General features: G+C 35.8%; 3 protein-coding genes across 9 annotated transcripts; 2 read left to right on the forward strand and 1 right to left on the reverse strand.

Moving 5' to 3' along the window:
• Nucleotides 1-1,270: 1,270 nt before the first annotated feature.
• On the reverse strand, nucleotides 1,271-2,813 carry LOC100251226 (calvin cycle protein CP12-3, chloroplastic). The gene has a single exon (XM_002276586.4). The coding sequence runs from the start codon at nucleotides 1,824-1,826 to the stop codon at nucleotides 1,422-1,424; it is 405 nt and encodes a 134-aa protein (XP_002276622.1). The 5' UTR covers nucleotides 1,827-2,813; the 3' UTR covers nucleotides 1,271-1,421.
• Nucleotides 2,814-3,035: 222 nt separating this feature from the next.
• On the forward strand, nucleotides 3,036-15,089 carry LOC100244507 (mitotic spindle checkpoint protein BUBR1). Its single transcript, XM_010665731.3, has 11 exons — nucleotides 3,036-3,440; nucleotides 3,548-3,607; nucleotides 4,343-4,487; nucleotides 4,606-4,763; nucleotides 12,671-12,752; nucleotides 12,832-12,898; nucleotides 12,963-13,017; nucleotides 13,457-13,619; nucleotides 13,730-13,812; nucleotides 14,513-14,590; nucleotides 14,687-15,089. Exons 1-11 carry the CDS (start codon nucleotides 3,250-3,252, stop codon nucleotides 14,748-14,750), a joined length of 1,146 nt encoding a protein of 381 aa, XP_010664033.1. The 5' UTR covers nucleotides 3,036-3,249; the 3' UTR covers nucleotides 14,751-15,089.
• Nucleotides 15,090-15,995: 906 nt separating this feature from the next.
• On the forward strand, nucleotides 15,996-21,436 carry LOC100266834 (splicing factor U2af small subunit B). 7 transcript variants are annotated; one of them, XR_009465095.1, is made up of 5 exons: nucleotides 15,997-16,122; nucleotides 16,265-17,194; nucleotides 19,908-19,978; nucleotides 20,090-21,008; nucleotides 21,092-21,436. XR_009465095.1 is itself a non-coding variant. In XM_059734934.1 (2 exons), exon 2 carries the CDS (start codon nucleotides 16,319-16,321, stop codon nucleotides 17,135-17,137), a length of 819 nt encoding a protein of 272 aa, XP_059590917.1. In that variant the 5' UTR covers nucleotides 15,996-16,122; nucleotides 16,265-16,318; the 3' UTR covers nucleotides 17,138-20,181. The 7 variants fall into 7 exon arrangements, 1 of the variants encoding a protein (XP_059590917.1); XR_009465094.1 differs by having other exon boundaries at nucleotides 20,090-21,436; XR_009465096.1 differs by having other exon boundaries at nucleotides 16,007-17,194; nucleotides 20,090-20,176; nucleotides 20,448-21,436.
• Nucleotides 21,437-22,885: the final 1,449 nt, after the last annotated feature.

The raw sequence follows: 22,885 nt of genomic DNA on the forward strand, positions 1-22,885 counted from the left end.
AAATAGCATCCACTACAAACAAAAAATTTTATTCTAAGAGATACAAAAATCAAATTACATCAAATATATATATTATAGAAAACAAAATATTATATTCAAATCCAATATTTTTTCATAATAATAAGCCAATTATTAAAATTGATAAAAATGTTTATGGCTCAATTATGTCCCACAAGACTCGAATAGCATCTAACTACAAACAAAAATTGTTGTTATGATACATACAAGAATCAAATATATATTATAGAAAACAAAATATTTTATTCAAATACAATATTCTCGCAACTTACTAATAAACCAATTATTAAAATTGGTGAAAGTGTTTAAATTTGATATAAGGCATAAGTAAATTCTTCTCCAATTTAGTGGGCTTTTAGATTTCTTTTCTCTGATTTAGGGTCTAATTTTAAGATTTATAATTTTTTTTTGGATTAAGTCTTATTTGAGAAGTGCATAAATACTTTTAAAAAATTTTAGGTTTTAGATTTTTTTTTTCATTTTTTATTTAGGGTTTGATAAGGAAATCTAGGACTCATTTGAGAAGTATATGAAAAAGATTAGAAAATTAATAATATCTTAATTTTTATTATCTAAAATTAGTAGGTTATTCTAATTAATGGTATTGTGGGGTTAATTATGGTTAACATACTTAATTAAAATTAATTATATAAAAAAACTTAATTAGATTAAGAATATTTTAAATTTTTTTACTAAATTTAATTAGTTATAATTTTAAAATAATAAGAAGTAGATTATTTTATAAAAAAAATTTAACTAGGATTAAAAAATTAGTTAAAATTAATTAGATGATGAAATAACATATGCTAACATAAATGGAGGATATTTTAAGCATTTCCTTCTATTCTTTTAGAGTGCCGTCATCATACCTTTAACAATGATTTCACCATTCGATCAACGGAATGGACTTGGTGCATCAGGGGTGTATGTGCAATTTCAAGAAGAGACTAAAATGCAATATGATTTCAGAAAGGTATTAAAATGATATTATCAAATACCATATGATTTTTCTATAGATAACGTATAACACTTCTTTTTACACTAAAATAGCAAATAATTGCCCTAAATTTATCAAAGACAGCGAGCGGAGTAATAATCAAAATAATAATATAAAGAAACAAAGAAAAAAGAAATAGATTTAATATTTATAAATTATTTCTCTTTATTTATTTATATATTCTAAATAAAATTTAAAGAATATAAAAATAATAAAAATACTTTTTCACAATAGATAAAGGAAGGAAACATATGATTGAGCTACCTGAAAAATCATTTTCACAGCAATTAGCATAGAGTTGCGATGATCATATTACAGGAATATCATCATGATAATTTTACATGCAATGATACAATAAACACACACAGTCCATTCCAAATCCAGTAGTAAACCCTAGGTTCGAAGCTTAATCTTCGTAGATTCGACACTCCTCATTCTCCGGATTCTCCTGGCAATACGACTCCAAGGGATCTTCTTTCTCCATCTTCCGCCGGAGATCCGCCTTGGCCTGGCTGACCTCTTCCACTTCGTCCCAAGCCACCTTACACTCGTCGGAGGTCTCGTCTCCCTCACACACCTGCTTCGCTTCCAGTACCTTCTTCTCGATCAACTCCGTCAGCTGCTTCTCTCTCATCTGCGTCCCTTTGAACTTCACCACCCCCATCGCTTTCACGCATAAATTCACCTTCTTTGGACTTCGCAGGGGGCGAGATACGTCGCACAAGGCACCGGATCTTATCGAGAAGGACGAAGACAGGATGGAGCCCTGTGATCCATGCGATGGCGCGCATAAAGCCACGAAAGATGCCATCGTGATTCAAACCCTAGCGAGTTCGATCTCTTTTTCTTCTCTTTAGGCGAGTTCCCTTCTGTTTCTGTCGATATAAAGCGATAATTTTGGTAGGTTAACCAGAGTTGAGTCCTGCTCCCTTTTTGGTCGTTGTGGCTTGGCTGGCGGAGTTACCAAAATACCCTTGTGCGATATTTTTATTATTTTTTTGACATTCTCAATATTAAAGAAATCTCCAGAAACATTATCCGAATCCACAAAAACTTAGGTTTGGATAAGGTGAAGACGAAGTAACCGAAGGCCAGATTTCATAACCCTCTGTTTTTTTCTCGTGTAGTTGTTATCGACGTAACGCAGAGCCCACAGTCAAAGCCTCAATGAGAAACGGAGCTGACAAAGCCCATTACCACCACTTCTTTGTGGTTGTATTTTTGACAACCATCAGATGTCACTGTCTCACTCTCACAGGTGACAGATGCTTTGGCCTGTTGCCAAACATTTTCAAAATATATTTTGGAAATAACTTTTAAATATTTTCAGTAATAAAATTTTGTTTCCCACTCAAATTTGCCTTATTAGTATGCACCTGTACATTTAAAAGTTCTCAATGCATTTCTTATGTTTTTAGGTAAAAAAAACAGTTTTTTTCGTTTAAAAATAAAACATTTTCAAACAAGCATTTTGACTTTGGTCATTTGACATTTTCTTTCTTAATAATTTCATATTGTATTACACCAAGCAGTAGGGACAAAATATGCTACAATAAATTCGTAGCGTGTGGTTTACGAATTTCTTTAATTATAATTTCCAAATGAGATGTAAACCTTTTTAACCAAGTTTAATTTTTGTTAAAATAAATTTTTTATTTAATTAAAAATTTTGAACCTATTAAAATAAAATTATTTGAAAAACAAATTTAAAATATAATTTATCAATTGCATGATAAAAGTAATTATTATGTTACTTCTCTTGCCATAAGTTAAAAAGATTTTGAAAGGGAAAAGAGAAAAAAAGCTTAGATGAATACAAAACCTCTTATTTAATTAACCATTAAAAAAAATTAAAGAGACATAAAGTATAGTGAAAATTATTTAATTTTTAAAAAATTTAAAATTTAATTTATTGATTGTTTTTCTCCACTTTTAATTTCTTCTTCTATTTTCTTTCTTTTATATTTTTTTCTCAAGATCCGTACTGAGCCCAGACCCTGTTAAAAATGTAGAAGCCCATCCGCTGTGGCCCATTGTACACCACTATCTGGTTGGTGGCCTAGCCCATTAACCTCCATTACTCTTCGGGGGTACAATGAGAAAGTGGCTTGGTTTTCTCAACGGTTATAAAGTCTAAGACGAGCTCTATATAAAAGGGAAAGAGCCCTAGACAGGATTTCAAATTTTGAATTCTTTCTCTCTCTCTTCTTCTCTCTCAAACGGTCGATTAGGGCATGGAAGATGTTCAGAGGTTAGACCCGGAGACGGAGTTTCTCTGCTCGAAGCAAGAGACGGGAAACGAATGGGAACTCTTCAAGGAGAACGTGAGGCCACTGAAGAGAGGCCGAAACATTCATCTCTTGAACAACGCTCTCAAAGCTCAAACGGACAATCAATTGAAGCATTCTCTTCTTGAGAACCGAAGGTCCTCATTTTCGTCTTCCTTCTTTCATCTTTCTATTCTGTCTGTTCAGATTCTTGGAATCGATCGTCTATTTTCACTTCTGATTTCTTTCTTTTTTGGATTGTTAGGAAGTTGATACAGGCTATTGATGAGTACCAAGGAGATGATCCTCTCCAGCCATGGATTCGGTCAGTACATCTCTCTCTATGAATTAAATCTTCCCAAATTTTGAATCTAATGTTTTAGGATCCGTTGGCAGGCTTTAGTTTGGTCTGGCCCCAAATAATGAAAAATCAAATTTACTTTCTTCTTGCTGTACCTTTTCTCTATAACCAAAGGAGCGATTAGGGTATTAGTTTGATTTAGGCTACATAGATTGAGTTCCCCTGTGTCCCATGTAATAGAAACCCAAGACTCATTCTTATGATTTTTTTATTTATTTCTTATCTTTTCTCCATAATCAAAAAGTGCATTAGGTTTTGATCCAATTTGCTTTCACAATTACACCTAGGTCGCATCTGGTTTAGCAGGATTGAATTGAATTTAAACTGGAATTTCAATTCCATGCAATTAAAATTTTAAGCAATCAACATGAGTTCTGCTTCATTGGATTGTTTTATGTATATTGTGAGATATCTAGTTTGGTATCCTAACTATCACTTTTACCGGCAATGTGAATTTGCATCTGTTATTTTTTCAAGTGAAATATCTATTCTACAGAATGAACTTACTAGGCTTCTAACCATCGCAAACAGTGTATTAAAAGAGCCAATTAAAAAAGGGGACGCACACAGCACATAGGGAAAACATTTTTTACACTACAACAGCGTAGTTTTGGGTCTTATTGTCACAGTTAGTTGTGCATCTGTGGCATGAGGGTCAGTCCATGTACTAAACAAGTGACCTTTTTCTTCACTCCAAAGGTGCATAAAATGGGTTCAGGAGGCCTTCCCTCCTGGTGGAGACTACTCAGGACTTGTTGTTATTTATGAACAATGTGCACGCACTTTTTGGCATGAAGACCGCTACAAGGATGATCTTCGCTACCTGAAAGTGTGGCTAGAATATGTGAGTTCTCTTCATCATCAAGGCCTTAATTATTAAACTGTTACCTCCACCTATCCTCAAAGTATTGTTTTCATTTCTGTAACTAAACGATGTTTTTTTCTTTTAAATGGAACATCAGGCTGAAAATTGTGTTGATGCGGAAGTCATATATAGTTTTCTGGATGCAAATAAAATTGGGCAATCACATTCTTCGTACTATATATCATATGCTCTTCACATGGAGTCCAAAAATAAGGTCAAATGTGCCAATGACATATTCAATCTTGGGATAGAAAGGTAATCTATATTATTTTAGTACATCATGTATGATGTGGCTAGTTTTCTGTTATATTCTTTGATTTGGATATGCATTTGTGTTTCTATACTTAAATAAGGGAAGTTTTTAGGAGAGTAATTATGGGTTTGTAGAAACATTGAAGATGGCTTGCTTGGAAAGTTTAGAGTGTCTTTCTTTTTTCTGTTTCTTGTGTTTTCTTTGATTTTCCCTTTTTTATTTTTTGGTAGGCTTTACTTTGTTTTCTTGGTTCTATAAATCTCACATAAGGACAAATCTTGGTTAGTTAAAAAGTGTCTACCTGTTTTAATGAAAGTGGGTTGGTTAGGTATTACGCTAAATATTATAGGACTGCCCCTACCTTCTCGACTGTAAATTTCTCTAGGACAGATAGTTTCTCTCCTTTCTTTTCTTCTTGGTTATCTAATATGTCATATTATGATGTGGTTGGATTATTTGAATTCCTATATGACATATTCAATTAATTATTATTTAAGTCTGATCAAACAGATTGGCAATGCATACATATTCAATCCAACACAATTGCTATCTCATCCTATCTCTTCAGTTTCCAATGGTTCAGCCCAAGTGCTGTCAGCCTCTTGTACTATAGATAATTCAGCACATACTAGTTGTTCAACCAATTCTAAGAGTTCTTTGTTTGATTTGTGGCATAAAAGGTTAGGTCATCCATTTGAAAAAGTTGTCAAATGTGTACTCTCACATTTTAATATGCCCAATTTTAATAAAATGGAACCTTCTTTCTGTACATCTTGTTGTATAGGTAAGATTCATAAACTCTCATTCAGTTTGTCTGATAGAGTCTATACTGCTCCTCTTCAACTTATGCATTTTGATCTATGGGGTCTAGCACACATTCAGGCTAGTAATGGATGTAAATATTAATCAAATATTACATCCATTTTATTGATTATTACTCTAGATTACCTAGATTTACTTGCTTAGAAATAAATCATATGCTATTCAAACTTTTATCAATTTCAAAACTTAAGTAGAGTTACAATTCAATACCAAACTTGAAGCCATACAAACAGATTGTGGAGAAGAGTTTCAAAGTCTTTCAAGATTATTTGTCTACTAATGGGATAGTACATAAAGTTTCTTGCCCTCATACACAAACAAAATGAGGTTGTTGATAGAAAACATAGGCGCATATAGTGGAAAATGGGCTCTCTCTCTCTCAGCAAATTATTTTCTTCCTTTGAAATATTGGGATGAGGCTTTTAAAGCGACTTTGTACCTATAAATAGACTTCCAACTTCTATTCTTAATATTAAATCCCCTTTAGAACCTTATTCAAGATTAAACCTGCCTATAACACTCATAGAGTCTTTGGATGTGCTTGTAACCCTAACCTTAGAACCTATAATAAACATAAGTTGCAATTTAGGAGTGCTCAATGCATATTTATGGGCTACAATTTAAATCACAAGGGTTGTAAGTGTTTAGACCCTAATGGTAGGATGTTTATTTCAAGAGATGTCATATTTGATGAATTCTCTTTTCCTTTTTCAAAAATAAAAAAGTCACCGGTTGTCCTTTCAGTCCCTCAGATAAGTTTAAGGCCCTTAGCCACACCACCTGTATTTCCTCATATTTCTCAGCTCCTTTTAGGTTTTGCATCATCTAATTCTCAAGATAATCCTTTTCGAACATCTATTTCTACACTAGTATCATCTACACAACATGAAGATAAGCATTTATGTGACATGGATACTTCTAATGCTATTGCTAATGTTGATCCTACTCATACACTTGAGACTAATGTTTCTGTGCAACCTAGTTTGAGCAATAATATTGTAGGATTAGTTTTTGTTGCTATAGAAGCAAGGAGCTTAGGAAACACTCATGTAATGATAACAAGAGCCAAGAATGGTAGATACAAGCCTAAGATTTATCTAGCAGAGTTAACAAAGCCTTCTAGTGTGCTTGTTGCTTTGCAGCAACCAGAGTAGAAAAAGGCAATCTTAGAAGAATATAGGGCTCTTCAGAAGAATGGAACATGGTCATTGGTTTCATTACCACTTGGGAGGAAAGCAATAGGATGTAAATGGGTTTTCAAAGTCAAAGAAAAAACATATGACAATATACTTAAATACAAGGCTTGATTAGTGGCTAAGGGGTTTTTTGTGTTTAGAAACATTGAAGATGGCTTGCTTGGAGAGTTTAGAGTGTCTTTCTTTTTTCTGTTTCTTATGTTTTCTTTTATTTTCCTTCTTTTTTATTTTTTTATTTTTTTATAGGCTTTACTTTGCTTTCTTGGTTCTATAAATCTCATATAAGGACAAATCTTGGTTAGTTAAAAAGTGTCTACCTGTTTTAATGAAAGTGGGTTGGTTAGGTATTATGCTAAATATTATAGGACTGCCCCTACCTTCTCGACTATAAATTTCTCAAGGACAGGTAGTTTCTCTCCTTTCTTTTCTTCTTGGTTATCTAATATGTCATATTATGATGTGGTTGGATTATTTGAATTCCTATATGACATATTCAATTAATTATTATTTAAGTCTGACCAAACAGATTGGCAATGCATACAAATGACCCTAGATAGGGCTGAGTGGCAGGAAAGGATTCACATTGATGTGTCCAGTAATGGGGATGAGAGGCTTTGTGGATTTTTGTATTATTATAATTTGGTAAAAAGGGCTAACAACTTAAGTTCATGTTTATCGATGTGGAAGGAAAAACTCAACATTCCACCATACATTATAATGATTACATTCCGCTTTACATATAGATGATAATACTCATCTATTTTAGGGATATTTACAACTTATCAAAAAAAAATCAAAACTACCTAAAACATAAATGGATTTGGTAACAGATTACCAAATCCCTAAAATCATGGGATAAGAAAAGATGATTTGTTAGCTGTAGATATCCTCAATCTTAGCCCTTAACATTGCTGACAAATCATCAAATTAAATCTTCCTATAATTTTACACTCCCCCTCAAGCTGGGCGGTAAATATTTATTAACCCCAGCTTGGAACTCAGATCATCAAACACCTTTCTCGGTAGAGCCTTGGTAAGAATGTCAGCTGTTTGAAGGCTTGTAGGCACGTACAACATCTTGATTATTCCTTCCTCTATCTTCTCCTTTATGAAATGTCGATCAATTTCCACATGTTTTGTTCTATCATGATGTACTGGATTTTTTGCAATGCTGATTGTTGACTGATTATCACAGAACATTTTCATAGGTTCTTCATCTGAAATCTTTAATTCCTTTAACACCCTTCTTAACCATATTCCCTCACAAATGTCGTGTGCCATTGCCCGGAATTCAGTTTCTGCACTGCTCCTTGACACCACTGATTGCTTCTTACTTCTCCATGTGACCAGATTACCCCACACATATGTGCAGTACCCTGAAGTTGATCTTCGGTCTTGTACCGATCCCACCCAATCTGCATCGCTGAACACTTCAATATCTCTTCTTTGGTTCTTCTCAAAAAATAATCCTTTACCTGGTGTTAGTTTCAGGTATCTGAAGATTCTATACACAGCCTCCATGTGTTCTTCATTTGGATTATTCATGAATTGACTTACCATGCTGACAGAAAAACCAATATCTGGTCGTGTGTGAGATAGGTATATTAGTTTACCTACTAATCTTTGGTATCTCCCTTTATCCACGGGTGCACAATTTTCCTTAGCTCCTAGTTTGGTTGTTGGATCCATAGGAGTATCTGCTGGCTTACACCCAAGCATTCCAGTCTCTTTTAAGAGATCCAGGACATATTTTCTTTGTGAGACAGAGATTCCCTTTCTTGACCTTGCAATCTCCATACCTAGGAAGTATTTGAGATTCCCAAGGTCCTTGATCTCAAATTCTGCAGCTAGAAAACTTTTGATGGTGCGGATTTCCTCTTCATAATCTCCCGTTAGAATTATGTCATCCACATATACAATGAGGACAACAAGCTTTCCTGCAGGAGAGTGTTTAACAAATAGAGTATGGTCCATCTGACATTGGGAGTAGCCACGTTTCTTAACTACCTTTGTGAATCTTTCAAACCAGGCTCTTGGAGATTGCTTGAGCCCATATAGAGATCTCAGAAGTTTACAAACTTTGTTGCGTGTAGTTTGTGTCTCAAATCCTGGAGGAATTTCCATGTAAACTTCTTCATCTAGGTCCCCATTTAGGAATGCATTCTTGACATCTAGTTGGTGGAGAGGCCAGTCAAGGTTTGCAACCAAAGATAGTAGAACCCGAACTGTGTTTAACTTGGCTACAGGGGCAAATGTCTCCTCGTAGTCGATTCTGTATGATTGGGTGAATCCCTTTGCAACCAGCCGTGCCTTGAATCGATTAACACTCCCATCTTCATTATATTTGACTGTGAAGATCCATTTGCAGCCCATTGGGCGTTTTCCAGCTGGTAATTCTGAGATTTCCCAGGTTCCATTTTTTTCAAGTGCATGAATTTCTTCATACACAGCTGATTTCCACTCAGGTGAGCCGAGAGCTTCTTGTATATTATTAGGAACCTGGATGTTGTCGAGGTTGGCAACAAATGTTTTGAACTTTGGTGATAGTCCTTCATATGACACAAATGTGTATATAGGGTGTTTTGTGCATGATCTTACACCTTTTCTCACAGCAATAGGAAAGTCACTATCATCATTAGTTTCGGGATTATAGTTACCTGATGGATCTTCACTTGGTCTAGAACTTGAGTCAGACTCTTGGGTTGGCTCAAGAGATGCTTGTTGTTCCATCTCCTTTTGGTTCTGTCTCCTTCTTGAGTAGGTAATCAACTCATCATTCTTTGTTGATTGAATAGTGTCCAGATTTTGAGGAGGTGGATTAGTAGACGGATTGTTGGTTTGATCTTGAGAAGGAGATTCTAGGAAGTAAGGAGACTCAAGGAAGAGATTTTGAGGAGGAATGGATTCATGATTTAGTGATGGGTAGGGTTGGTCAGAATTAGGAGAGAAATGAGATGATTCTTCAATATCCCAAAGCTGGTATTCCTGGATAAAGTTAGTCTCCCCCTGAATATCAGATTTGGAGAAATAAGATTGTTGCTCAAAGAAAGTGACATCCATGGAGTGATAGAACTGTTTAGTGACCAGTGAGTTAAGAGCTCTAGGATCAAGTTTGTCCCTGTGTTGTTGATGGACATGGACAAAAGCTGAGCACCCGAAAACTTTGAATGGGATTATTGAGATTAGACGAGTATTGGGAAAGGACTAAAGAAGAATTTGACAAGGAGTCTGGAAGTCGAGAATACGAGATGGCATCCTATTTATGAGATAGGCAACAGTGAGGATGGCTTCACCCCAGAAATATTTTGGTACATGGGTAGAGAACATTAGGGAACGAGCAACATCAAGAAGATGTCGGTTTTTTCTTTCGGCAATACCATTTTGTTGACGAGTGTTGACACAGGAACTTTGGTGAACTATACCATGACTCAAGAGATAATCATTAAGAATGGAGTTGAAATACTCTTTGGCATTGTCAGTTTTCAGAATTTGGATTTTTGCTTGGAATTGTGTTTGGATCATGGTGTTGAAGGTTTTGAAAATCTGGTTTGCCTCTGATTTTTCTTTCATGAGTAAATGAAATGAACCAGCGAGAACCAGTAACATTTTTTATCCTAGAAGGACCCCATACATCATTATGAATCATGGAAAAAGGTTGAGATGCTTTGTAGGATCGGTTAGGATAAGAATTACGAATATGTTTAGAAAATTGACAGATCTCACATTGAAACTCATTTGGATTTTTATTATGGAATAATGAAGGAAACAACTTCTCAAGATACAAGAAATTTGGATGACCTAACCTATAGTGCCACAACATAACTGCACTATCATTATTAGACTGACTCACAGACAAAGAAATAGGACTACTGGACACTGAACAATCAGAATGATGAGTTGATCCTTGAGGAGGATCATTAACCTCTAGAAGATAGAGCCCCGAACACATCTTAGCACTGCCAATCGTCTTCCCCGAGTCCAAGACCTGAAATTCACACAGATTTGAGCCAAACTTAGTAACACAGTTGAGATCCCGAGTGAGTTTACTAATGGACAGTAAATTGCAATTTAATTTTGGCACAAGGAGAACTGAATCAAGGGTGATGTTCTTTGAAACTCTAACAGAACCTGTACCAGCCACCTTTGAGAGTGAACCATCAGCTATTCTCATAGTTAAATTTTTATAGCATGGATTGTAAGTAGAAAAAAGCTTCTCATCTCCAGTCATATGATCAGATGCTCCCGAGTCTATAATCCTTGGACTTAACTTCTCCTTTTTAACATTTAGAGCACTAAAAAAATTACCTTTTTGTGCCAAGGAACCAGTACCAACCACAGTGGGGACAACTGCAGGCAAGGATTGGCTGAACAATTTCTGTAGGACTTCTATCTGTTCCTTGCTGAAGGGAGTGGGTTCGGGTGATGGTTTTTCATCCATGGAGACGAGGTTGCCCCGTCCTTCTTTGTCATTGGCAAACCGGGAAGGCTTCCAATCTGCAGGTTTGCTGTGAATCTTCCAGCAGGTGTCCTTGGTGTGACCAGGACGTCGGCAATGATCACACCATGGTTGCCCTTTCTTCAGTTTGTGATCATTGTTGTTAAATGGATTTCCTCTAACTGCAAGGGCTGAGCTCTCAGGATTTGTCACAGAATCTTGAGAGCCCATCATGATCTTCTTTCGACTTTCCTCTCTCCGAACTTCTGAAAATGCTTCTCGGATATTTAGTAGTGGTTTGGATCCTAAGATTCTTCCTCGTACTTCATCAAGATTCTTATTTAATCCAATCAGAAATTTGTATATTCTTTTCCGTTCAATAATTTGTTTATACCTGATTCCATCACCCGGACAGCTCCAATTGTGCTCCTCGAACAGGTCCAGCTGCTGCCAGTAGCGATTGAGTGTGTTGAAATACTGAGTCACCGTTAACTCTCCTTGGCGGAAGTCATGGAGAACACGCTCCACCTCGAACAATTCCAATGTATTCTCATTGTTGGAATACGTTTCCTTGGCAGCGTCCCAAATCTCCTTTGTTTTCCATAGAGAAGAAAATTTTCTCCAATGTCATTTGTCATGGAATTAATGAGCCATGACATGACCATATTATATTTTCAGCATTCCAGACTTTGAACTTTTCATCTGTCTTGTTTGGTTTGGCAGCAACTCCATTGAGATAATCGTCTTTGCCCTTTCTGCATATGAACATCATTACGGAATGGGACCATTGGAGATAGTTGTTCCCATTCAGTTTGTGTCCTGTAATGGGCATGAGGTTACTATCTGCACTACTATTGCTGGAAGCCATGGCTTCCTGATTGGAGGTGATTTGGGAAACAGTAGCAATTGAATTATGTTTGCCGTATTTGGTCATATGAGGGAATTAGGGTTCAGAGAATGCTCTGATACCATATCGATGTGGAAGGAAAAACTCAACATTCCACCATACATTATAATGATTACATTCCCCTTTACATATAGATGATAATACTCATCTATTTTAGGGATATTTACAACTTATCAAAAAAAAAATCAAAACTACCTAAAACAGAAATGGATTTGGTAACAGATTACCAAATCCCTAAAATCATGGGATAAGAAAAGATGATTTGTTAGCTGTAGATATCCTCAATCTTAGCCCTTAACATTGCTGACAAATCATCAAATTAAATCTTCCTATAATTTTACAATGTTTAACAATTTTGGAATTGAAGTATGATTATGAAGAAGTTGAAGTGAAGAGCTGGAACTAAAGGGGTCAATAGTTTTAGGATGTATTTTTGTGGATTGATCTTCTGACAGAATTGTATCTCTGTTCTGCAAAAATTTTAGTTTCTATATCTCTTAGACTATTTATGTTCTTGTTTTACCAAAATTCAATTTTTCTATGCTTTAGGAATGCTCAACCAATAGAAAAGTTGAAGGCAGCCTATAAGAAATTTTTTGCCCGCTGTCTAACAAGACCAAAAGCTACAGAGGTATATGCATCTTAAAGCATTAGAATTAAATTTATACTGGCATATAATGACTTTCATTCTAATGTCTTTCCAATTTTAGGATGACTTAACAGAAAAGCATTTACCAGTTCGAAGCTTTGGAACTGTCCTGGCTAGAGGAGAAAATCGTAAGTTGAAATGCTGTTTTTCATCTTAATTCTTACACAGGCTAAATTTTTTCCTCTTTTGCAGAAAGACAAACTGCAGGGGGTTCTGATCTTGCTAGGAAGAAACTGAAGCCAGATAGGTGAGCATGTGAAGTTCTTAACTCTAAAGAGGCTCTGTAGGCAGTTGGCTGCAAGAATTATGACGAAATGGTTCTCTAAATTAGCTGCCACTTGGGCTTTTGGATGTTCATTGAAGATGTGATTTCCTGTTAAATATTCCATCTTACATTCATATATAGCCTCTTATATATTCAATTTCGCATACAACATAAGCTTTTGGGTCAAAAATGTGTTTATCCTTTCGGTTGGTTGAAGTGGTGTTATATACAATATCTTCATCTTTTCCCATTGAAAACCAAGATTTAGTGGGGGAACATATTTTAACATATCCTCTGTTTTGACATATATGTTTGTCTTTCACGCCTTCCAAGCTATTGTTCACAAGCTGATTTATATGACTACTTTGATCTATGTTATTATATACTGCCTCACTTCTCTTTCTTTGTTTTCATTTTACAGGAATAATGCAATTTCCATATATAAAGATACAGATACTGGTGTTAGCATGGTTCATCAACCAGATGGTTCAAACAATGAAATGAAATTGTGGCACAGTCTTGGAAGTCGAGCTGAGAGAAACAAAGAAAATAATGCAATCCCTGCCAAGTGGACATCCTATAAGGTTATCTTTTTAACTTCTAATCACATCTTTATCTGCACTTCCACTTTGAGTATGATTTCTCTCTTTAGAGCCCCAGAGAGTATTCAACCTATTAAATCCTTTTCTTTCAGATTCCACAAAGAGCTGTGCCTAGAATTGGACGACCAGCTGCAACTCCCAGAATTGAGGTGTTTGTTGATGAGGAGTATGCAGAGTGAGTGATAATGACATGATTTTACCTTTTCCTACTAGAAATGATTTTCTGAGTTATGCAGAGTGAGTGATAATGACATGATTTTACCTTTTCCTACTAGAAATGATTTTCTGAGTTATATTCTGCATGCGACACTTCATATATTTGGTTAAACACACTGAAAAAGAGAAGTCTGCTTCGCAATCTGTCAAGGAATGTGTACCTTTATGTACTATCTGATTATGTGCATGTGTGTAAGTGTTTATTTGTTTTAATATTAATACATGCTATCTGATTATAATTCTGCTGTTGATATTCTGTCTTTTGTTGTCACGTCTCTTACCAGAATACTGTTCCATTTGTTCACATATGAATACCTGTAAGGATGATTTTCTATTTGGAAATGGTTTCTTTGGAGGATACTATCAAGCAATGCAACTAAAATTTGGTTTCATTTATCTGGTGTGAGTTAGTTTTTCTACTATTCAATCTTTGAAATATGAGTACTAACAATGTTTCTCTGCTTCTGAATGATTTCATTTATATCAAATTAAGTTTTAATTTTGACTGGTAGTTGTAGTAATTCTTGTTATTTATGAAGTATAATAGACACCTGTTTCCCTTAAAATCACACATCAAAGTTGTTTATAATGTAAAATTTCACCAACCATATTGCCCTATACAAGTTCTTTTGTTGGTGACTTGTGTCATCTCTTACCAGAATGCCCGAAATGGGTGGTGAGGATGGGAAGCCTTCAACTTCGCAGCTCAAGCAGGGGGATGGCGTAGACCTTAAGAGGTGAGCAAAAATGGCCATCAGGATATTCTGATGTCCAAAATAAAGTTTTTGAGTCCATTTTAAGTAATTAACAGTTTGAAATTCTTACTTGTGCAGGGAAACACAGTTATTGAGGGAAAATCCATTGCGAAATTTCCCACTCAACAGTCTTCCCAGATGATCAGCCAAAAAATCAGTGGCCAGGGTTAGGAAGCCTTCAACCTTTGCCCACACAAGCAGGGAAATGGCCTCTTTCTAGATCAGATTTACATTCATGTTCCTCATGTTGTTTTATCTTTATAATGGGTTAGCTTTTATCTTTAAAGCTTGAAGAAGTTGAATTTTTCCTGTTGCATGTTATTTTCTCAAACATTGACCATCGAACAACTGTCCGGGGTAACGAGTTTGTGCCTATGTTCATGTTGTTGTGCCATTTATATGGTGTTTTGATATTTCTAGGTAATTCTGATCCAACCCCATCACCACTGTTTGAGTGAAATTAGTACCAGAGCTTCTCTCATCTCCCATTTTGTTTAAGGCTATGTTGGGTTGAAGGAATTTTTGAGGGAAAATGTAAGGGGGAAGAAATAGGGCGGAGAAATGGAAGAAAAGAAAATTTGAAAATGGACAAGTGTTTTACTATTTTTTAATATTCCTCTTAATACAATTAAACATCAAAAAATTATTTTCCATATTTTATAAGAACCAAAGAACCAAAAATCATTTTCTTCTGTATTTATTTATAGGAACCAAACATGTTTCTTGCTTTATTTAAAAGGGTCCATATTCCAAAACACAATTAAGAGAATGACACCTTATTTGGTTATTACTCAAACAAAAATTATCAAGGCATGTTTTTTCATTCATAATTTTATTTGACAAATCTCATTTGTAAATAGATTATTTTCTAAATATGACAATGAAGTGGAATTGGAAAGTGATGATGCAAATCAAAATCAAAACTCAACTACAAACGGTTTTTTTGCGGCATTTGATCAATAATCCATGCAACAGTTTTGAGACCAAATTGCAAAAGAATTCTTTTAAGTATTTAATTAACTTGACATTTTAAGTTTTTTATGGTTGTAAAAAATGTAATATTTAGATATTAAGTTTTTAATAATCCATTATTTTTCATATTATATAAAAAATAAATATATTAATTATTTTTTTAAGGATGATAATGATAAATTATTTATTATAACAATTTTATTATTTTGGACTTTTTAGAAATACATTATATCATATTATTTTTCTTAATACAAGATATTGGTTTTTAATATATAAAAAAATAAACAGCTTAATATTTAATAAAAATAAAATATTAAGCCCAGTTTACTGTTTACAACCAATGAGCAGTCGGTGAAAGTTAAAAGGCATTCAAATGGATAAATAATAAAAGGCCCATTAAGGGCGGATAGCATTATTCACTTGGGTTTGGATCCGAGGATTTTATACTTTATAGTGGACGCCAGTGAAGTTCCAACCGTTGGTGTTTGGTTCTGGTTATTTGGTTGGGTCAGGTCGTACGACACTAGAACCTTCCATTAACAGTAGGTTCCGCATCCCCCAAAACTAGGGTTTATTGATTCCAACCATCTCTTCATTTTCTTTGTGATTTTTGTTTGTTTGTTTCCAATGCTATGGAATCAATTGCATATTGATATCAATTCCAATTCGTGTTTCCCTATCCAGGCAAAAGAAAAATAAAAATAAAAAACCCTAACGAGCTTGATCCAGGGGGCGTCAATGGCGGAGCACTTGGCTTCCATCTTCGGCACCGAAAAGGACCGCGTGAACTGTCCGTTTTATTTCAAGATCGGTGCTTGTCGTCACGGAGATCGATGCTCGCGCCTCCACAATCGCCCCACGATCTCCCCAACGCTTCTCCTCTCCAACATGTATCAGCGTCCCGACATGATTACTCCAGGTGTAGACGCTCAAGGCCAGCCTATTGATCCCAGGAAGATTCAGGAACACTTTGAGGACTTCTACGAGGATATCTTTGAAGAGCTCGGCAAGTTCGGCGAGATCGAGAGTCTCAATGTTTGTGATAACCTGGCCGATCACATGATCGGTAATGTTTATGTTCAGTTCAAGGAGGAGGAGCAGGCGGCCGCTGCTTTGCAAGCTTTGCAGGGGCGGTTCTACTCCGGCCGCCCTATCATTGCGGATTTTTCTCCCGTTACCGACTTTCGTGAAGCAACGTGTCGCCAATTTGAGGAGAACAATTGCAACCGAGGGGGTTACTGTAACTTTATGCATGTGAAGCTTATTGGAAGGGATTTGAGGAGGAAGCTATTTGGGAGGTACAGCGGATATGGGAGAAGTCGAAGCCGGAGCAGGAGTTTGAGTCCACGTTACCGGAGGGATTCTGATAGGCGAAGGAGCGGGGACCGTGGAGATTACCGAGGAAATGGGCGACGGAGCGGGGATAAGCACGGGAGTGATGGGGGTCGAAGAAGACATGGCAGTCCCAGGCGGAGCAGGAGTCCGGTGAGAGAAGGGAGTGAGGAGCGCAGAGCGAGGATTGAGCTGTGGAATCGAGAAAGAGAGGAAAGGCAGTGAAGTCATTTTTCTCGTCCTTTGTTTGGGGCTGGCTCTGGCATTTTTCTTCTCTTATTGGTAATTATTCTAGGCCCAGATCAGATGATATGTTTATGCACCCTAAAACCTTTGAAATGATTTTCTTTTCCATATTGATGGGGAACCTTGAGGTCGTAGTGTGATGGTCAGATTACTTGTATTGGTTAAATTAGCATTTAGCACTGATGGAAGGATTTTTAGTTTGTGTCTTACAAGGGTTCTAGGCACTTCCTTTGAACCTTTACACTATATTTGGACCCTATCTTGGTTTTCTCTTGTGCTGAATATTGAGAATGTCTACGTTCTCTCTCTTTTGCACAAGTAAGGTTTCTTCACGACCAATTTCTAATCTGCCTTGAGCAAGGATTATTTATTCTTGCCCAAAAAAATAATTATTTTTTCTTCACGACCTAAAATCTTTGGTTTTTTAGGTCCTGGAGGTTTTGAAATCTTGAGAGAATGAGGATTGACAAGACTTAGCTGCTACTTGGTATTTGTGGGTGCCAGGTTCTAAAGGTGTAAGCTTCTCTGTTAATGGAACCTTCTGATTGTGACTCTTATGCTTTCACCTCTACTACCATTTCCACCTTTTATTTCCTACCATTTCATGCCACCACCACAGCAGGTGCTGTCACTGTCCAAACCCCCATTGTCATTCATTATTACCTTTACTACCACCGCCATCACATGCATACAACCGCTGGTGCTGTAGCAGCACTGCTGGCATTGTGTAGTGACTCTACTTTCATCACTACTTCCATTGCCACCACCATCTCTGCCACTGTTGTCACCACCATGACTGCCACCCCCATAGCTGCCTCTGTCACCGTCTCCACTGTATTCCACTTTTACTTCTGCCCTACATCCACCATTTTTCACCAAATTATGAAAGTGATATCCAAAATACAAACCCCACCCACCAATAAAAAAAAAAAGGAACCCTAAAATGATGAGAAGGGGACATTTTAATTTTTTTTCTACTTACAAGGGCTGCTAGGAGCAGAAATTGTTCTTTCCTTGGTTTGTGAGGACAGATTAGTGAAAAAGGAAATAGGAGTGGATAGAAGGGAAAGGTGCAGAGTTTTAGTTCCCCTTCAGACATTGGAGGGAGCTAGAAGGGAATGAAATTACAACAGTTTACTGCTCTGCCTCATTCTCTTCTAACATTAAGAGACAAAAGCTGTTAGTCGACATTATTTCTTTTAGTTTCCTTTTCAGAAGACAAATAAGGGAAATATAATGTCAGCCTATGTCTTTAAAAGTTCCAAAGTATGTGCCTTTCATTCCTAGTTGGAGATTGCATGGCCGAGGATGTGGGCATTTCTGTAGAACTCTTGTGTAACTGGCTGCATGAAGTGCTATTAGAAAATTTTTGGATTATTTTGGTGAGTAGAAATCTCTGGATTGATATGATTGCTTTATTTGTTTCCCCAATTGATTCATAGTTCAGATGTAACTTCTAACTTCTAGAATGATACATGAAATTTAAACTAGAAAACAAATTTTATACCATGCTGTTGGAAGGATATGTAGAATTTTTCTCACTTTCCATTCTGTAATTGTCTTTTGTGAACTCTAGCTTAACTTGGAAGATTAAATAGAACTATCTTACCTTGATGATGCATTTTTATAGTAGGGAATATGAATTCCAGAAGCTTTCCTGGTAACTGGTTTCCTTGTCATGGTTCATGCTGTCCTATAATCTTTCTTTCAATTCATCGAGTTCCACCAAACTTTCTTGCTATTCCTCCCAGTTATACATCTAACAGTCACATGTCTTATGCTGTATTTATAAGTATTTTTTAGTTCCCTGATCAAATTTGTGTATTAGCAGATTTCTTTCAGTTTTCTATCACCATTTTATGTATGAGAACTTACTTACTCTTTGCTGGGCGAGTGAAGCACACATAAGGTATATTGATATGAGCTTCATGTCGTGAGGTTTGCATTTCCTCAATTACTCACACTTCAAGGTTTGAGACCAAGGACTGGAGCCTCTAAGGCCTCAAGGCATGCACCTCATGTAACATTTTAATAAGATTTAAAATTCTTGGAGGTTCTCAAATAATGTTCAAGCAAGTCATGGGCAAGTTAGAAGTATTATTATGCAGACACACAACCACACTTTGTATTCTTACACATGACTTGTAAATTATTGTGGATGCATGTTTTTGTAGCTTGCAAGTCCTTGTATGCCTTTCGTACTTGCCGATTGAATATTTGGCAGCTAATTACCTAGCTTAATGAATATTTTGCAGCCATGCAATCCATAAACTCACTTTTTTTCTGGTGAAAATAAAATTAACAAATAGAACTCCAATTAAAAGCTTTATGGTAAGCATGGTGGGCATAGAGGAGGATATTATGTCTAATTATACGCTTTGCAGAAAGGAAATCCCCCATAAGGAGTGTAAGAATAAAAGACTTTTCATGTGTTATTTAGGCAATGCACCATTTCAGGCTGCCGGAGGGTATAGCTTTATATAGGATCATGGGGTATTTGTAATATGGTGTGATTGAGTGGCATGATGGTAGACTTGGATCTGCAGTCACAAGTTCCACAGCATGTTGTAGTTATAGTTGGGAGTAAAACTTCACCATGAGCGTCAGAGTAATTTGTAGGTGTCACCTTGGGGCCTCAAGGTCAGTGCATTGGATGAGAATAATCTTGCATTTATATTGCTGATTTTATTTTCCATCTAGATGGAAACCTTGTCCTTTTCTCCTGATTACTTTTTGCGTGTGCTTTTAGGGCCTGTCTGGGAAGCCCTGAAATCGGGTTACTGAACATGAAGTTGGTCAGAAAACGTTCCAAGCTGTCTGGTTAGTGTATCAACCATGCTCCTTGGTTCTATCACTTTAAAATAACAGGTGGTTTGGCAGGGAAAGTGAAATAGATGTGCAAATATGTTTTTGGTTGTTTTTGTTTTGTAGGTAATATGCTTTTTCTTGTTCCGAGAATCAAATCTTGAACTTCTACATTTCCAATCCAACGCCTTGCCACTTGAGCCAAGCCTCAAGGTCAATCATGTTTTTTGCTGTTTGAAACAATCAAATAAGGTTTTCAAAACATTGGCACGATTTCCTGTCTCTGAAGAAACAGGGAAATCGACAATCTGACCAGATGGATTAAACTAGCTTCCTGGCATTTTTGCTGGTTAGCTAGGTTTGCCCATCCCATAAAGAAAGAAATCCTCTTGTATCTTTACTTGTTCATTGGGCAGCAAATTTTCTAAATTTGGTATAAAAAAAAATATCAATCAGGCAAGATGTTTCTTCTTTTCCATGTCAGTGTGATAGGGAAGGCTAAACTGGTTTCTGTGATGCTATTCTCCCAAGTATTTCCTGCCCTGGAAGGTAGGATTTAGTTCGAGCCATTAGTCTCCTGGCTAGGACATGCTCTATTTTGAGATGGTGACTTGATAAATTTTTAGCTTTTGCTGATACTAAATCTACAGATAGGTGATTTATATCTCTTGCGGGTGGTCTCTAGCAAGCATCTCAGGGGAAGCTTATTGATCTTTTAACATGTTTGATCTTTAAAAGTTGATTGATTAAGGTTGGAGGCCAGAGTGCAGGAACTCATTTGCAAGTTTTTCCCCAAAGTTATAGCGAAGATTCCCTTCTGTGTACAGACCATTCCTCAGAAGTGTGGAGGAGAATTAGGCACTAAGCCTACCATGCCTGCGTTTTGAACTGATTCTCTAACCTTTGGATATATGCATTCATTTTAATTGATTTCAAGATTCATTGATATATCCTGACAAATCTTGGAAATTGTAGGGAAGGTAAAATACCTTGCAGGTCCTTAAGCTTTTAGTTATGGGTTCTGGACGCTGCCGCATTCCAAACAGTAATTCTTTGTTAGAAAATATCCAATTAATGCCCAATTTATTTCGTCTTAAATCGATCTTAATATGTTACAATAATGTTCAGGGAGGGACAGGTATTTATGAAGACAGATTTTAGCGGGGTCAGTTGAGGAGACGTAGATTGGAGTACAGAGCCCTGCCCTATTTCTTGGATGAATATGCATTAGATCCAAACATTTTTGACATTTAATTGTCATTTGCTATAAAAAAGATGGTCGTCTACCCCTCTTTTAAAAGTGATGGGAAAAATGGTACTACTAGGTAATATAATAAACTGGCCCGGCATAATCAAATTTTAAAGTCTCTTTGTAGGAATGTACTATTACTTGGACTCAAGTTTCTGGTATGTGCAAGGAATAATTTCAAAGGTTTCTTAGAATTTTATTTGATATAATTAATTTTCGTATCATTTGTTGACAGCCATAGGTTAAAATTTCAACTTGCCAGAATTTGTAAATCGTATGTTCAGGATGCGGTAGAGCCATGGATTGAGGTCAACCTCACCTCTCTTTAAAATGCCCCTTCTCATAGCAGGGAAGTGATTCTGAATATAGCAACATTTCAATTGCAAGCAAGCAAAAGTTAGAGTGTGTTTGAGAGTAATAGTAGAAAGTGTTTCTAATATTTTTAACACAATGATAAAAAATTTTAAGTATTAAAAATATTAAAAGTGTTTCCTAAAATTGTTATAAACGGGTTCTTAATATATATGGTAAGAATTTAAAAAACCACTAGAATCATTTAGAAATGATTATTAAAATATCATTAATAAAGTTTATGGAGGCGAAAATTATTAGTGTTTTCTAATGTTCCAAATTGTTTCTCTATGCCAATAATGTTTATTTTTAAAATTTACTTTTAAAAATCGAAAAAAAATATTGGAAGAATTTTTATAAGTTGATTCTTCCAAAAATATCATTAAATGTTTTTTTTTTCTTCTCATATTTGAATACCAAGTCCTATTGATAAATGCTATAATTTAAGAACATTCTAATTAATATCAATGGCAAATGGCAATGTCACATCTTTTGTTTGTTAATAATTTTTTATAACTCTAATAAGGAGCATTTAGAGTTCTTGAAGTGGGCTTTCATGTAGTTTGGAGCGATTTTGATTTAAAAATCAATTTGGATAAAAGTAAGTTGATCCCATTGGGGAAGGTTTCTAATTTTGAGGATTTGCTTCGGGTGTTGGATTGTAAAGTGGGTTTTCTCCTTTCCTCTTATTTAAGTTTACCATTATGAGCATCTTTTAAATTTTTATGAGTTTGGGATATAGTGAAAAAAAGGTTTAAGAAATAACTTGTATAATGGAAGAGACAATATTGATAAAAAAAGAAAGAGAGATTGACTTTGGCAAAGAGCATTCATTTTAGCTTACTAATCTACTACATGTCTTTATTTGCCATTCTCCGTGTAGTGAGTTTAAAATTGGAGAAGATTTAAATGGATTTTCTTCTAGGGGAGGATAGTTCTAAATAAGTCATAGATGATGAACTAGTTAATAGTTTACATTGATAAAAAAGATGAGAGTTTGGGTATTAGAAATTTATCTACTCTAAATGAGGTCCTTTTTGGAAAATGATCTTGTAAATTTGCATTTGAGAACAAGTCTTTTTGGAAACAATTGACTATAAGAATGTATGGAAGGAAGATAAAGGGTTGATGTTTTGAAGTTTCGAAGAAGGTTATGGGGTAAGTCTTTGGAATGTTATTAGGAACGAGTAGAGAGAGTTTAACAAAAAAAGGTTGAATTCAAGGTAAGAAATGGTAGAAGGGTGAGATTTTAGAATGAGGTGGTGTGGTGAGGATTGCCTAGAGGAGGATTTCCTAAATTTGTTCGCTAAAGATGTTGGGTA

This window comes from Vitis vinifera, chromosome 18 (assembly GCF_030704535.1).
Source record: "Vitis vinifera cultivar Pinot Noir 40024 chromosome 18, ASM3070453v1".
In the NCBI taxonomy this organism is placed as follows: domain Eukaryota; kingdom Viridiplantae; phylum Streptophyta; class Magnoliopsida; order Vitales; family Vitaceae; genus Vitis; species Vitis vinifera.

Bases quoted from the DNA above. Each gene is read 5' to 3' on its own strand.
- LOC100244507 (XM_010665731.3), top strand. From the start codon at position 3,250: ATGGAAGATGTTCAGAGGTTAGACCCGGAGACGGAGTTTCTCTGCTCG. The intron at 12,899-12,962 runs GTAAGTTGAAAT...CCTCTTTTGCAG, and splicing joins CCTGGCTAGAGGAGAAAATC to AAAGACAAACTGCAGGGGGT. The intron at 13,813-14,512 runs GTGAGTGATAAT...ATCTCTTACCAG, and splicing joins GTTGATGAGGAGTATGCAGA to AATGCCCGAAATGGGTGGTG.
- LOC100251226 (XM_002276586.4), bottom strand. From the start codon at position 1,826: ATGGCATCTTTCGTGGCTTTATGCGCGCCATCGCATGGATCACAGGGC.
- LOC100266834 (XM_059734934.1), top strand. From the start codon at position 16,319: ATGGCGGAGCACTTGGCTTCCATCTTCGGCACCGAAAAGGACCGCGTG.